The 15,614-nt window shown below is 35.4% G+C and overlaps 1 protein-coding gene across 12 annotated transcripts in view; it reads left to right on the top strand.

The window, feature by feature from the left end:
- The window catches only part of cac (cacophony), a 32,272-nt gene that overhangs the window by 5,266 nt on the left and 11,392 nt on the right, over nucleotides 1–15,614 (top strand). For 5 of the 12 annotated variants that reach the window (XM_011301936.1, XM_011301929.1, XM_011301933.1 and 2 more), the window contains exons 6-24: nucleotides 134–249; nucleotides 392–451; nucleotides 533–670; nucleotides 1,125–1,145; nucleotides 2,779–2,991; nucleotides 3,079–3,506; nucleotides 3,736–4,055; nucleotides 4,129–4,242; nucleotides 4,428–4,988; nucleotides 5,079–5,424; nucleotides 5,495–5,659; nucleotides 11,216–11,326; nucleotides 12,393–12,476; nucleotides 12,746–12,886; nucleotides 12,966–13,031; nucleotides 13,451–13,542; nucleotides 13,677–14,158; nucleotides 14,704–14,808; nucleotides 14,880–14,986. In XM_011301936.1, the coding sequence (XP_011300238.1) occupies nucleotides 134–249; nucleotides 392–451; nucleotides 533–670; nucleotides 1,125–1,145; nucleotides 2,779–2,991; nucleotides 3,079–3,506; nucleotides 3,736–4,055; nucleotides 4,129–4,242; nucleotides 4,428–4,988; nucleotides 5,079–5,424; nucleotides 5,495–5,659; nucleotides 11,216–11,326; nucleotides 12,393–12,476; nucleotides 12,746–12,886; nucleotides 12,966–13,031; nucleotides 13,451–13,542; nucleotides 13,677–14,158; nucleotides 14,704–14,808; nucleotides 14,880–14,986 (3,670 nt within the window). Of the gene's footprint in view, nucleotides 1–133; nucleotides 250–391; nucleotides 452–532; nucleotides 671–1,124; nucleotides 1,146–2,778; nucleotides 2,992–3,078; nucleotides 3,507–3,735; nucleotides 4,056–4,128; nucleotides 4,243–4,427; nucleotides 4,989–5,078; nucleotides 5,425–5,494; nucleotides 5,660–9,263; nucleotides 9,375–11,215; nucleotides 11,327–12,392; nucleotides 12,477–12,745; nucleotides 12,887–12,965; nucleotides 13,032–13,182; nucleotides 13,275–13,450; nucleotides 13,543–13,676; nucleotides 14,159–14,703; nucleotides 14,809–14,879; nucleotides 14,987–15,614 lie in introns of all 12 variants that reach the window. The other 7 variants (XM_011301930.1, XM_011301925.1, XM_011301931.1 and 4 more) reach the window with 7 other exon arrangements.

Below are 15,614 nucleotides of genomic sequence, written 5' to 3'. Positions count from 1 at the left end.
CCGCCCTACTGTAGCCCCGCTACCCAAATTGAAGCGCCAGACTAATGCTTAATATAACTGTACTAATTAATGATGATTAGAGATGTAATGATACCCCTTTACTGCCACCCTATCATGTGTGTAACGCTTGTAGAGAGTTTGCGAAGGAGAGAGAGAAAGTGGAGAAACGACAGGAATTCCAGAAGAATCGTAGACAAGCACAACTCGAAAGAGAACTCAATGGTTACGTCGAGTGGATATGTAAAGCAGGTTAGACGCTAATAAACCAAGTGTAGAAGTATAAAAGTATAAAATATTTGTAAAAAAAAAAGAATTCTTGAGCACTGAAAATAGCTAGTTGATGCCTCTCACCGTCGGGATTTAAACTTCACGTAATTCAATATTTTTCCAGAGGAAGTTATTCTGGCCGAGGAGAGGACGACGGAGGAGGAAAAAAAGCACATAATAGACGGTAATCTCAAAACTTGAAACAATAATATATTCTTTTTACTTGATTTTTACGTCATTGATGGAATTATCATTTCAATTGCAGCGAGAAAAAGAGCCGAGAAGGCGAGAAAAAAGAAAGCAAAAAGTGAAGAGAAGAAGAAAAAAAAGCAAAAGTTAAAAAATGTCGGAAAGAGTAAAAGCACTGACACTGAGGAAGAGGATGAGGATGATCCGGGCGATGGTGAGTTGTATTTTTCCCTCGTTTATTTAGAAAAATGGGCAATTCTACTCTGTTTGAAAAATGAATTGCGAAATTATGAATAAAAATACTTATGATGGAAAATTCCTACCCACCTGATACGTGAATTTTAAACAGGGTAGAAAAAAACAAGATTTTAAATCCGTTCTATCGAATTGGTAGGACATAAATTTTATAATCCGCTTGTCCGTATTTATAAGGGTGCAAGTACATCATAGAGAGGGAGATGCAAGTCTTTAGCATCTCAGATTAAGAGGATCGTTTATAACTGTCAATGAGTCTTATTCATACATACTGGGAAGTTTAGTAAATGTCGCTATTGATTCTGTTCTGTTGAAAATAATTATTGATAATTTAGAAAGAGTGGGATTCACCCCTCTAACTTTGATAAATGAACATTCTAAACACACGCTATCAGATGCTCCTCTTGTTTCAGAGCCTAAGAAAAAACTGAAAGGTAACTACTATAATTTGGAATGCCAAGTCTTACACGTTAATTCGTAAAAAAGTAATATGGCTATATATTATCATTTTTATTCTGTTATAACATAAATTATTGTGTCATTTTGAGTTTACGTGTGATCGTTGAAGTAACAATATATTGACTTGGTAATATTTAAACGTAAATACTTGATATTGAGTAATTGTTATTGCTATAAACTGTGTAAAACGAATGACGCTGACAATAATTACAGAACAATGTAAATGCCTTTCAGAGGGATCATTAAAAAATAGGATATTTGTCACTCAGTCCGTGAGGTAACGGTTCACAACCGTTGCATGGTTGTAAAACCCTGCTTACGAAATGAGTGACAAAAAGAACTTCTCTGACGATTGTATTTACATTCCTCGATTTCGCCTCGGGCTGTAAACTCATATTCGCCAGAAAAGTTCTTAACGGCCTAGTGACGAAATATACTATTTGTAGGTAGATTACACACATAATTCTTACAATACAGGCAGAATGCAAAAATGCCTATAGAAAAATTTTAAACAATTGTAAGTTTAATATTATTTCACTTATATTGAAATCTATAGGGCTTCAGTGCATCTCTGCTGATAACAACAACTACTCTTTCAAAATATATAACAGCAGAATGAATTTCTTTTTCACTATTATATTCATGCTTATATTCTGCTGATATAAAATTCATTGATTTTCAGTTGTGGACAAAATGTTGGTGACTGAATTCACCGTAAAACGTGTATTTAACCCCTCAGACCCACAAAAACTCTTATCTCTTTTTTTTTGTGATCACCACATTTTGTATCCACCAGTAAAATTTGATGGTTTACGAATGATGGTCGGAAATGTTCCACGAACACAGCGCTGATTAATGTTTTAGCTGAGATTGAAAAAAGTGGGGATTGTGTTAGGTAGCACAAACACTAGTTGATGACTTTGGTAGTGAATTAGAAATGTCAAGATTGATTTATTAATGTAGACGAGAAATTCATAATATTTGATAGTTTCATTTCCCCATTAGTCTTCATCTTGGAAATTACACTGAGTTGCAAATCGAAACGGAATTTTAATATTCACTAATATTAGCAGATTGAGTATTCTTTTTTATATTATTTTGTAACTGGTCCTGCTAGTAGCATATTGAGATAATAGAGCCATAGACTAGTTCCAGTAACACCATATAAATGGGTAGATTAACTAAGCCAAATAATATAACTAAATATAATGCTCATGTCATTAAAAAAGAAGTGAATGCAACTTCAATCCTTTAATATTCCGTAATGGTCCATTGCAATTACATAAATTATTCCTTACAAAAGTATGAAACAGACGAGAATTTCTATATTGGACGTCGACTTTCATTATTTTGTCTGACTTTCTACGAAGTTTTGTAGATTTTCGTCTCCGTTTTGATTTCCAAATGGAAAAACTGTCATTTTTTCATAAGACTTTCATAAGATTGGGTACGAATTAAACCCTAATTTTGACAATTTAAAACTTATTTCATACTCTATTTAAATCCGACAAATCTCGTCTCAGCAATAACATTTAATATGAATCAAAAGAAATAGTGAAAAAATAGAGTGTGAATATGGAATAAATATAAAAATATGTACTTTTATAGGGTTCTCATCATCTTCATACCCGGGTCGAAAAGGAAAAGAAGAGGGTGGATGTAACGATTTTTGGAAACTGGAGAAGGCAATTAGAGTGGGGCTACGAAAGCAAATTAAAACCCAAGCGTTTTACTGGTTCGTCATCGTTCTTGTGTTCTTGAATACACTCTGCGTTGCCGTTGAACACTACGACCAACCAGAGTGGCTTAGTGATTTTCTCTGTAAGTCTAATACTCATGAATAAATATAATATTCGATACAATTAAGCCTATTAATTTGATTTTCAAAATGTTCGTCTATTTTTTCAGATTACACCGAGTTTATATTTCTGGGGCTGTTCATGTGCGAAATGTTCATTAAAATGTATGCCCTGGGGCCACGCAAATACTTCAGTTCGAGTTTCAATAGATTCGATTGTGTCGTTATTCTGGGCTCGATATTCGAGGTGATATGGTCAGCAGTTAAATCCGGCTCATTCGGTCTATCCGTCCTGCGTGCCCTGCGTTTACTGAGAATATTCAAAGTGACAAAATATTGGGCGAGCCTGAGCAATCTCGTTAAATCACTATTAAACTCAATGCGCAGCATCATTTCACTTTTGTTCCTTCTCTTCCTCTTCATACTCATATTCGCTCTACTTGGTATGCAACTCTTCGGTGGACAATTCAACTTTCCATCGGGCACACCACCAACTAACTTCAATACCTTTCCCATTGCGCTACTAACTGTCTTCCAAGTGAGTAGATTTTAATTCGATTTGTTTGGAAAATTGGCAGAGTGAATGATATGTCTTGTGGACTTCCTCTCCCATTCAAGTAGTTGGTCATTAATTGATGCCTCAATTGTTGAGAGCAACACTGAATTAACAACAATCTTGAGGCTTTGTGATGATAAATTGAAAATTCATAGTTGATGAAGTGCGCGTTGGCCATTTATGTCTAAACTGTTGTGTAAATTTCCAACAGATCCTAACCGGTGAGGACTGGAACGAGGTGATGTATCAAGGAATCGAGTCGCAGGGTGGACACAAAGGCGGTGGAATGATATATTCATCGTACTTTATTATTCTGGTACTGTTTGGTAACTATACGCTGCTAAACGTCTTCTTGGCTATCGCTGTTGATAATTTAGCGAATGCCCAAGAAATGACAGCCGCTGAGGAAGATGAAGAGGAGGAGGAGAAGGAGAAACAGCAGCAAGAAATTAATAGAGAATTAGAGACGTTACGTATGCCAGGTGCAGCACCTAAAGTTGAGATATCACCGCCAAGTCCTTCAACAAATTTGTAAGTTTCATTTACGACACGAGATTATACAAAAATACAGTGATAATTGCTATTATTTTTGTCTTTACAACAGAGGTAAAGGGGAAAAACAGGCGTCCGAAGAGAAGAAACAGGAGGACGACGATGACACGGGACCAAAACCAATGCTGCCATACTCCTCCATGTTTATATTATCTCCGACAAACCCGTAAGTGAATTATTCACATATTTTCATTCTTTAACGAGATCCAAGCATAAAAATTGTTCCCAAATCAATATTCAGAATTTCTACTACTCATCATAACAATTCCTTGAAAAAGTGATAAACATGCTTGAATCTCTTGTTGGTATCGTAATGAATACTAATGATTTTGAAATTAAATTTTTTCCCAGTGTAAGAAGAGGGGCCCATTGGGTGGTTAACCTGAGATATTTTGATTTTTTCATAATGGTTGTAATATCTCTATCGAGTATTGCCCTTGCAACTGAGGATCCGGTAGACGAGCACTCCAAAAGAAATGAAGTATTGAATTATTTCGATTACGCGTTCACTGGTGTATTTGCGATAGAGATGATTCTCAAGGTTATTGATCTTGGAATCATGCTCCATCCCGGCTCCTACTTGCGTGAGTTCTGGAATATAATGGATGCCGTTGTCGTCATATGTGCGGTTGTGTCAATGGGCTTTGAAATGGGTGGTGGATCTGCTGGACATTTATCAACAATTAAATCACTTCGTGTACTGCGTGTACTTAGACCATTGAAAACTATAAAACGTGTGCCTAAGTTAAAGGCAGTGTTTGATTGTGTCGTTAACAGTTTAAAGAATGTCATCAATATTCTCATTGTGTATATATTGTTTCAATTTATCTTCGCTGTCATAGCGGTACAATTGTTCAATGGTAAATTTTTCTATTGCAACGATGCGAGTAAAAGAACTGAAGCGGACTGCCAGTGAGTGAAATTTATTCTTTTCAATCTCTTTGTTCATTGAATAGTATTTAGCAGGTGATTGTAATATTGTAATGTTGAATTCATCCCCAGGGGTGAGTATTTCATCTTTGAGGAGGACCAACTACTGCCAACACCCATGAAACGTAAATGGCAGCCACAGAGCTTTCATTATGATAACGTTATGGCTGCCATGCTGACGTTATTTGCTGTACAAACTGGTGAGGGTTGGCCACAAATTTTACAACACTCGATGGCAGCAACTCACGAGAATGAGGGTCCCATTCACAATTTTCGAATAGAAATGTCCTTATTTTACATCGTATACTTCATTGTATTTCCATTCTTCTTTGTAAACATATTCGTCGCCTTGATCATCATCACATTTCAAGAGCAAGGCGAGGCGGAATTGGCAGAGGGTGAAATTGAAAAAAATCAGGTAACCCCATTCATATTCATCTGCATGCTAAAATATCCACAGATTATAAATGAATGTATTACTGTTCCAGAAATCCTGTATAGACTTCACAATAGGTGCTAGACCTTTGGAGAGGTACATGCCGAACAAAAGAAATAGCTTAAAGTACAAAATATGGAGGATAGTAGTATCAACGCCGTTCGAGTACTTCATCATGATACTCATCGTTTTAAATACTCTTTTACTCATGATGAAGGTAAGCATTCTCAATACCAATAATGTCCCTACAATTCAATAATCATGATTTCAATTAAGCCCTGGAGAACCCCAGATAACAGACGATAATGTTTTTCTCTCAGCCCAAGAAAAAAAAAAGAGTTCTCGAAAGAGAAGACATGACATGTGTTATATATCAGAGAGTCATTGAAATATTCTTATTTTATTATTTCGTTTTAAATTTCATGCAGATCACCCACTATTATTTCTCATCGTCATTGTTTATCCAAGCCCATTCTCTCAACATATCACATTTACCTCAACCTTTTTGGCAATATTAACCAATCCATTAAGTAGTCTCATAACCCCTCATTATCATGGAAGTTGTATCAGTTAGGGATGATTCGGTTGAGGTGAACATTCTATCATAAGTTTTCATATATATATTTTTTTTTTCATTCATTGGTACGAAAAAGATGATTGTATTTGCCTGCATTTTCACTTGTTCTCTGTTTAACTGTCGTCCCAACATTTCTGTTTCTGTCGACTATACATGCAGTAACAGTTGTGATCCTTGAATTATCCCATGAGAGACCCTGGTCATCATCCCACTATTATTCCACTTGTATGATCGTTCACAAGAGAGAGGAAAAAATGATACATTTCATTCGATGAAAATACCAATTCTCGTTTATGAGATATTCATTACATTCAGCCAATCTTCTCTTATCATAACAGAAACAAACGGTTTAGTATCATACGCCCATCGTACTGATGATGGTAACGTGCGAACAATATGCGAAGCTTCTCGCTGATTTTCGTTTATTTAAAGGTTTATTCATTGTCGTAGAGGAAATACTTCATTTATTATTTGGTTAGTCATGATGAAAGACTCATCGTCCTTCCATCACTCCTAGATACTCTGTCTCTATTTCATCCGAATGCATGGCTCGCATCGTGTCCCCATGTGTTTTGCCGATAAACCGGAAGGATTCATTATTTCGAGAATAAAGAGAGACAAGATTGTATATATTCTGCACAAAATGACTTAAACCCATTATTTAACTGGGTGGGAGCATTTGCACAGTTTGTTTTTTATTTCGATTATGGAAATGAAAAGTACTCAAGCTCCTGGTCACTTGTTTTTTTTTCCTTTTTCGTTGATTTATCTCATTTTCAAATATATCGAGTTCCGTACGATTATTATTCTCTGTTGGCCGTGTTCGAATGGTGAATTTTGTTTGCTTGGTTAATCGGTGAAAATGAATATTTCTGTTCTGTAAGAGCACATGCACACGCACTGTCGATGGAAACTAGCACAAGTATTTTTGTTTCTGGTTTTTTTTTTATTAATTGGATTGGGATGAAGGCACGATCAAAATTTTATTCGTGAGATAAACAACGAGACGGAGGTGGCTCTTGGTACGTGCTGTTGAGAAATTGTTTCTGTGAAAATTACAGCTTTGGCAATGCTCGCTTTTCCGGATTAAACTACAGATACATTACACTGAAAGAAACACTTCGCGATTATGATATCGTGGTGAAAATTTTTGCCTGGAATTTTATCCTGGAATGGAAGTTTCTCTATTTGGATAGTTTGGGGGAACTTGTTTTTCCAGGGTAAATTGTGATTGATGAATATTCAACCGAAAATTTCAGTCAAAAACCTTTTTACACCAAATTGTCAACAATGAAACAACAACTGCTTGTGAATGATTAAACCAGCACGTTGCAAGTTTGCAATGACCCGTCACGTTGTTCTCACGCACCCAAATTTGTCTCAATTACTCGCAATTATATTTCTCATGAAGAAGAATCATGAAAATACACAAAATTGCGTGTTGCATGCTGGCTGCTGCAGATAACGAATAAACAAAAGAAAGAAGCAAAAGATAGATTGATACCGAAAACACCAACACTGAGATAATATTGTTATATTTCATTGAATGTTAACATATTCTATTGTTTTGCACTGGGCGTTCGCACGACAATACGATAAACAAAAAAAGATAATAATGATATTGATGACAATTTTCCTCATCACGAGATCCCATTTATTTCGACATTGGATTCTCTAAAAATATCTGATGGAAAAAATAATTGGGAAAGAGAAAAACAGATCAAAACTCAAATCCCTTCATATTTTTCCCTCTTCTCCGCTTTAGATTTATCTCCAATTTATAAACAAAATGACTCTCTATTACTTACGATCCTTTCAATGAGTCCCGAGTACTTTTCAATTATAATTCGACAGTCCCGACTTTGAGAATTTATTAATTAGTTATTGAGAGATAAATAGCGTCGAGGAAAAAGTTGCGTTTTATCTGATAACAATGTGACACTGAAATCGTTATCTAGTAATTTTTCTCGCCAATTGGATAATTAGGATTTTCTTTTGGCAGTAATAAGTATATGTTCAATAAACAAATTAGTAAGATCGTTGTACGCATCGTTGATTAGCAACGGGGCGATCAGAGAACTCACAACCTCTGAATATTCAATCCAGCAAAAATATTCAATTCTTTGTGATTAGATTTTAGCATTGAGGATGTCATCGGTACTTACTGAATAATTAAAGAATAACCCATCCCTCATTACAATAATCACCAATTACACCAATTTGAATAATGAGCATTCAAAGATCACTCGAAATTTTCCCCTAAAATTATTTCCGCTTTCAATAAAATTCCAGTAATTTATTCAGTAAAATTCCCCTGAGATCCTCATATATTTGGCATAATTAGTTGAAACGATGACAGCACTGAAGTTCCAGAGAAACAATAGCAGTTCACAAAAGATTAATAAAAAATCTACCTCAACACAATTATCACATACGGTTACCTACCAAAATACAACAATTCAAAATATTACCTCAAAAAATCACAACAAAAAATATTACAACTGAAAAAATTATTGCTTCAATATATTACAGCCGGAAAATTTTTCAACAAAACCCATTATTAATCGAAACATTACAAGAGCAATGAAAAAAAAACAATAAATTTTCATATTTGATATATAATTGTCAATTACTCCCAATCTTTTAATCGCTACAACTGCCCCTGAATATATCAATCATTATTAAATATCTAAAATCTCAAAACGTTATGAGCGACACATCGAATATATTTGAAATCCCAGACCGAATGACGAACTCAATCCATAGAAATTCTCAGGCCTCTTTTTTAGTTTCATCTGTACTATTTTAAAAAATAATATAGTGATATGTAATATCTCGACTTGTAACATTTATCGGGCTAATATTTTCGCGAAGTAATATATTAACACTATAATACTCGGACTTGTAATATTTTTCTGGAATATTTTGAGGGGTAATATAATTATTGAATAAAATTTAGAGCGGTCACCATCGCATACACAATACACCTATTAGCAGTTAATTGGAGGGATGATTGACCTACTTAATTATACATTTGAATGAATTGAGTACACATATGTACACACACAGCCGCACAAAACACAATTAGCTATATTATTGATATACAAAGAATGCGGAGACGTGGAATGAAGTAAATGACCACAATGAGATAGTTGAGAGAACAAAAATCAGACAGACATGTAGGCTTGTATGTCCATATGTATGTCCGCTGTCGGCCGTGTGTTTGTCAGTGTGTGCGTTGCAGTACCACCGGCAGAGCGAGCTGTACAAAGCCATATTGAAGAACATGAACATAGGATTCACGGGGATGTTCACCATCGAATGCATTCTGAAGATCGCCGCTTTCGGCGTCAGGGTAAGCTCCACCCCCCCTCAAGAAAAAACCATTCGAAGTTAAATATCCAAAAAAAAAAAAAGAAAAGTCGAACACAAGAGTCAATTAAATGACAGAAGATCATTGCCGGAGGGCAGTAGAAAGATCATCTTTGGATTTCTCCCCAAAACGCCATTTCATTTCTTTCGAAATCAATGAATTACATTTCTCGGGCACATTGTTGTTAATTCCCTATGTGGACAAATGCAAAGATGACTGGCTTTTCAATTAAATGAAAGAACTGGTAAGTCTCGCTTATTAGAAAACCTCTAGAGCCTTGATTTATGAACAGACGAAAAAATATCGCTGAATTGTGAATTAATTCTCAAATCCGCACGGATACCGTCAATCTCAAATTGAAGGAAGAAAATGTTTGGAATAATCACAACAATACGGAAAAATTGATAAATCATTCACATGAAACTTAAACGGTATCTGATGCAGTTGAATGTCAAGTTCAAAGACCTCAGTATGCTGATATGAAAATATGGAACACGAATTTCGTACTGGAAACATGCAATCGAATGGCCAGAGAATCGTGACAAAATGATCGTTATTAATTGATAATAGATTTATTCAATTGTTTTGAACAATTGGATTATTGGCCTATCGATTGCGGAAGACTGGACAAAACGACACAATTTAACACAGAACCGATGCAACAGATACAAATAAACAATGACTCGACTCTAAAACCACATAATAGTAACACATTATAGAAAAAAAAATAATCCAATATTTAATTTTGATTTCGACTCTTTTCACAAACTCTCTTCAGCTATCTGCCTCTTCTTTATGTTGCCTCCATCTTTTTTCTATCTGCTACCTACTTTATATTTTATCTCACTCGATAGATGAAAATGAACAGCAATATGATGCGATTCAATAAACGCTAGATGATTGAAGCTATTTGAAAGGTGTACTAGAAGGATTAGGGTTAAATAAAATGTACCATAAAACAAGTATTCACGCCCCAGCATGTTGATACCGCCTTGAAGAACAGCATTTGCACGCTATCACTCGCACGTACGTGATAACATGATCTTTTGACTCCTCGCATGAATATATTATCAATAAATCGAACACAAATAGATTGACTTGCGTAAATGGCCTGAAAATTTATTAAGTATTGGTTAGATGGAATTTATCGTGAATTATGGAATGACCGAATTCTCTGTTGATTTCATTTCCCGCATGCATTTATTGAAGTTCCAGCAACTGATATGAATTATTCGTGAACGATTAATAAATTTGTGCATCTCTGTGACGGATTGTTCAGTATTAATTTTCATTATACAATATATTTTTTTAAATCCTCCCCCTCCGTCTACCAATAGAGATTACGATGGAATCCACATATGATTAATTGTCATTACTAATCGTCTTTCTTTCCTGTTTTTTCATTTTACTTGATGACAACTGTCTCCTCAATCTTCAAGAGATTGGTTAGACTTGCATTGTTAGACGCGTTAGACTATTCCTTACTAACATGTTGCCTATTCTCTTTTCTGATCATCAATCATAGGATTCACTTGTGATTTGGTGAATTAAGATCAGTTAATCCCCTTTACAATTACTTTTTTCGTCAAAGAAAAACTAGTTGATTCATCTCAATTCACCATTTCCCTTCTGAATTGTTTGTTTTTTTTTTATATATTTTTTTTTGTAAACCTAACAAACGGGTGCAATCATTCGTAAAGTGCACGGGCTCAGAGAGGGAAACAGGGCAAAATATAAAATTGTAAAAGATAAAAAAAACAACAACAAAAGAAGCGTTACAGAGAATTTGAGTATCCTACGGCTGTGTTGGCTATATTTTGTAGTATCACGAGGCGCCGCCGAATCTATTGGATGCCTTGAGCTACGTGAACATGGTTGTCACCCTACTTTTCCTCATTGAGTGCATCCTTAAAGTCATCGCATTCGGATGCAAGGTACAACAAAATATTAAAGAAAAAAAAAACGATGTAACGAAAGATAAAGTCTACTCACTATTCACTCTATATTTACACATTGATAAATGATAATTTAACAATTGGAATAAAAAAATAAACTGCAAAAATTAGAAGCATAAGCTATTCGTAGAACGTACAATATAAAAATTCAAGGAATAAATAATGTAAATAGGATACACCGACAAATCCACCATACCCGAGAGAACAAAAGTACTCGAGTCTGGATATTCACCTACTTGTCACTTTACGTCATTTCAATCTTTAGACCTTTATACATATATCTCTACATGAAGCATTTTTTTTAATGGAAAAAAATAATACCGAATAAGCGAATACATTTCTACTAGCTGCTTGCTATCACCGGCATGTTCCTGTAGATCTTTAGACAGATCCTGTTACTTTGCAACAGTCTAGTGTTTTCTTTCCAAATAATTGAATACCAGTTTTACTAAGAAGAATATATTCGAATTTCAATTTAATGACTGACCTCAATCTAGGACACACGTATAATACCGTTAGGTGAACCACTGAGAGTTCCATTTGAAATGATGATTACCACAATCACATGATCGCATTTTTATTCAGAAGACAATTTAAATGATAACATATATTATGGTCCATGTAAGCACACTGAAGTCACACATGCACACAAATCAATCAATGATGATCATTAATTATTGATAAGAGCACACTCAGCACAGAAGTCGACATGGAGCAACCGCATACCGGCCATGTTGACTGTTTTGTAATTTTTCATTTTATTTATCAAGTTTCATTTTGCGTTTTTATGCAGAGCTAGAGGTAGAGTGCATCTGTTGTTTGTCTAAATAAGGTGGCTCTGAACTGTCATGAAACTTTTATCTCATTCTAGTGAACTCTATTATAATAATTCATTAATCAATTAAATTAATGCATGAGTGAATAGCTTAAAGAGAAATAGTTAAAGATTGAACAAATGGTGGGAATTGTTTGCCTGATTATTCGGAGTCACCTCGAAATTGTAATGGAACTAGGACTGATCTATTTGATGTTTGAAATGGGCTAGAATTTCTTCAAAGACCCGTGGAATACTTTCGACTTCATCACGGTCATCGGTAGCATCGTGGACGCACTTGTAGTCGAATTCGGGGTACGTCAAACATGAAGAATAATAATATGAATTGATCGAATTCAATAGCAAAGTGATTATGCCATTTTTTTACAACTTCGCTATTGAATTATTCGAGATTAGTCCAAATAAGTTGTTAATAGCTTCGTCCTTGCTACGAATCAGTGAATAATCATTGATTGAATAACAGAGCGTAAAACTTAAATTGATCGATTTATTCCTGATTAGACGCAGGCGCGAAGTATAATCGTTCGATAGTCAATGGGATAACATTTTTGTTTGTTTTAAAGTGTAATTTTTTATGTCCCCTACAGGAAAACTTCATCAATGTCGGGTGTTTGAGGCTATTTCGTGCTGCCAGACTGATCAAATTACTCAGACAAGGGTACACTATACGAATTCTTCTATGGACATTCGTACAATCATTTAAGGTAATTATCTAATGGTGTTTCGCCCGTGGAGTGAATAAATGAGATTATTAATGGTTCATGTAATTTTCTTAATTTCTAGGCGTTGCCCTATGTCTGTCTTCTCATCGCGATGCTTTTCTTCATCTACGCAATCATCGGAATGCAGGTAATTATATTTTCCTGTCAAAGTGAAAAATATAACATCACACTGAACCACACAATCTACCAATCATAAAAATTATAATACACTAATATTTGTTTTATGTTCCAATGCAACCTCCATTATTACATGGATATTACATTACCTCAATAATCAGATATTCGGAAACATAAAAAATATACCATCAGAGGCGATAGAAAGTCACAACAATTTTCAGACTTTCATCGGAAGTTTGATGTTACTATTCCGGTGAGTCGAGCAGCTTGAAAGAACCTTAATAAATGTTGATAATGCTCCAGAGCAAGCTGCTCGGCAATATTAAAACCTCCCTGCGCTGTAGTATATCGCTAAACTAACAGAACATTATCGTTATAACAATCAACTCTGCTAAATGTGTTGGATCCTTGCTTTGATGCTTTTGATAGGTTTTTGGGAACATCGCACTGGACCCAGAAACATCAATCTACGAGCACAACAATTTCCAGAGTTTCATACAAGGTCTGATGTTGCTGTTTCGGTGAGTGACTGATCCTCTCATGATGCGTCCCTTCCCAATTCCCAATAACGCTTGGCTGGTGTTGATTATGTTGTCAATCATCATTCGTTGAATAATCTAATGAGCAATATTTTGGGGGGGATGAAATATTTCAGGTGCGCAACGGGCGAAGCATGGCCGAGCATTATGCTGTCTTGTATAAAAGGACGTACCTGTGATCCTAAAGCGAAACAAGACGCCGACGGATGCGGCTCAAATTTAGCGTACGCCTACTTCGTCTCCTTCATATTTTTCTGCTCATTTCTCATGCTTAATCTGTTCGTTGCTGTCATCATGGACAATTTTGACTACCTCACGCGTGACTCATCGATACTTGGGGCCCATCATCTCGATGAGTTTGTTAGAATATGGGCTGAATACGATCCCAATGCAACTGGCAAGATACATTTTACGGAGATGTATGATATGCTGAAGAACATGGATCCACCTCTTGGGTTTGGTAACAAATGTCCTAACAGACTTGCTTACAAGAAACTCATTAGGATGAATATGCCAGTGGACGAGGACGGCAAAGTTGCGTTTACAACGACTTTCTTTGCCCTGGTCAGGGAAAATCTCATTATTAAAATGCGATCAGGTGGGTTTCCCTTCCATTTACTGAAGAACACCCTCGACAAAATTATTTATTGCAATTGACTCAACTCTAATAACTCATTTCTTTTATTCAAAGAACTTTGATTCCATTCGAATAAATCATTTTTATGCCATCGGTGCCCGTAATCGCGCGATTCTAACCTCGCTTCGCTCGGTTAAATCGCGGATTCCGGGCGCGATGACATAAAATTTTGTATGAAACGCGTGCGTAATATATTTTTCGACTCGTGGGATTGTAAAACTCGCCTTCGGCTCGTGTTACAAACCCCCCACGAGTCAAAAAATATATTACGCACGTGTTGCATAATATACTATTGTGAATGCAGCGTTTATGATTCGCAGTAGGAGAAGATAATTGCAATAAAATTTACAGCATGAATTGTTAAATAATTCTCTGAAAGTTGAACGGAATTCTGAATTCGATGATTTTTTCTAAAGTTTATTAATCTGGCAGTTATTTTCACTGGACAATTAACAGAAATTTTTAATTGTCTCACTAATAATTATTGCGATCTCTTTATGCGATAGCGGATGAAATGGACCAAGCTGACGAAGAACTACGAGACACAGTGAGAGTCATTTGGCCTCTCCAAGCGAAAAAGATGTTGGACCTTTTGATACCTAGGAAAGAAGGTAGATAACAAAGCCCTAATATCCCTCCATAAAAACGGAAGATCGTACTAATTATTCCTGAATATTTACAGAATTGAATAACGGAAAGTTGACCGTCGGTAAGATATACGCTGGCCTTCTGATCCTCGAAAATTGGAGGACAACGCGATTCGGTCAGATTGAGTCGACTGATCCTCAGGTGAGTCTGTCCAAACGAGACGCTAAACTGTTCAACGCGCAATCGTTCTTATATTTTTAAGAATACTAATTATAATAACATTCACGGGCGTGCAAGAAGAGTTATGAAAAAGTTTTACGATGAATAATAAAATATGTGATTTCAAACAATCTCGTCATGTTTCATTACTGTTTCGATTTAAAAAAATGTAATCAATAATAAAAATAAAAAAATACTCATTTCGATTCGTAATCACTTGTATTTAATTAATAAATTGTGAATTATTTAGTTGTCATCAGGGGAATATGAAAATCGAAGAGGTATTCGCTAAAATTTAAAAATTCCAAATTTTTGAAAAGTATCAAGGGAATATGGATGGCGAGGAGGTATTCACGGAAATTTGAAAAAACGAAATTTTCGGAAAAATATCAGGAGAACATGAAAATCGAAGAGGTATTCGTTGACATTTAAAAATTCGTAATTTTTGAAAAAGTATCAGGGGAACATGAGAATCGAAGAGGTATTCGCTGAAATTTAAAAATTCGAAATTTTTGAAAAAGGATCAGGAGAACATGAGACTCGAAGAGGTATTCGCTGAAGTTTAAAAATTCGAAATTTTTGAAAAAGTATCAGGAGAACATGAGAATCG

This window comes from Fopius arisanus, unplaced genomic scaffold (assembly GCF_000806365.1).
Source record: "Fopius arisanus strain USDA-PBARC FA_bdor unplaced genomic scaffold, ASM80636v1 scaffold00025, whole genome shotgun sequence".
NCBI lineage: Eukaryota > Metazoa > Arthropoda > Insecta > Hymenoptera > Braconidae > Fopius > Fopius arisanus.
This window is presented reverse-complemented; position numbering and strand designations above follow the sequence as displayed.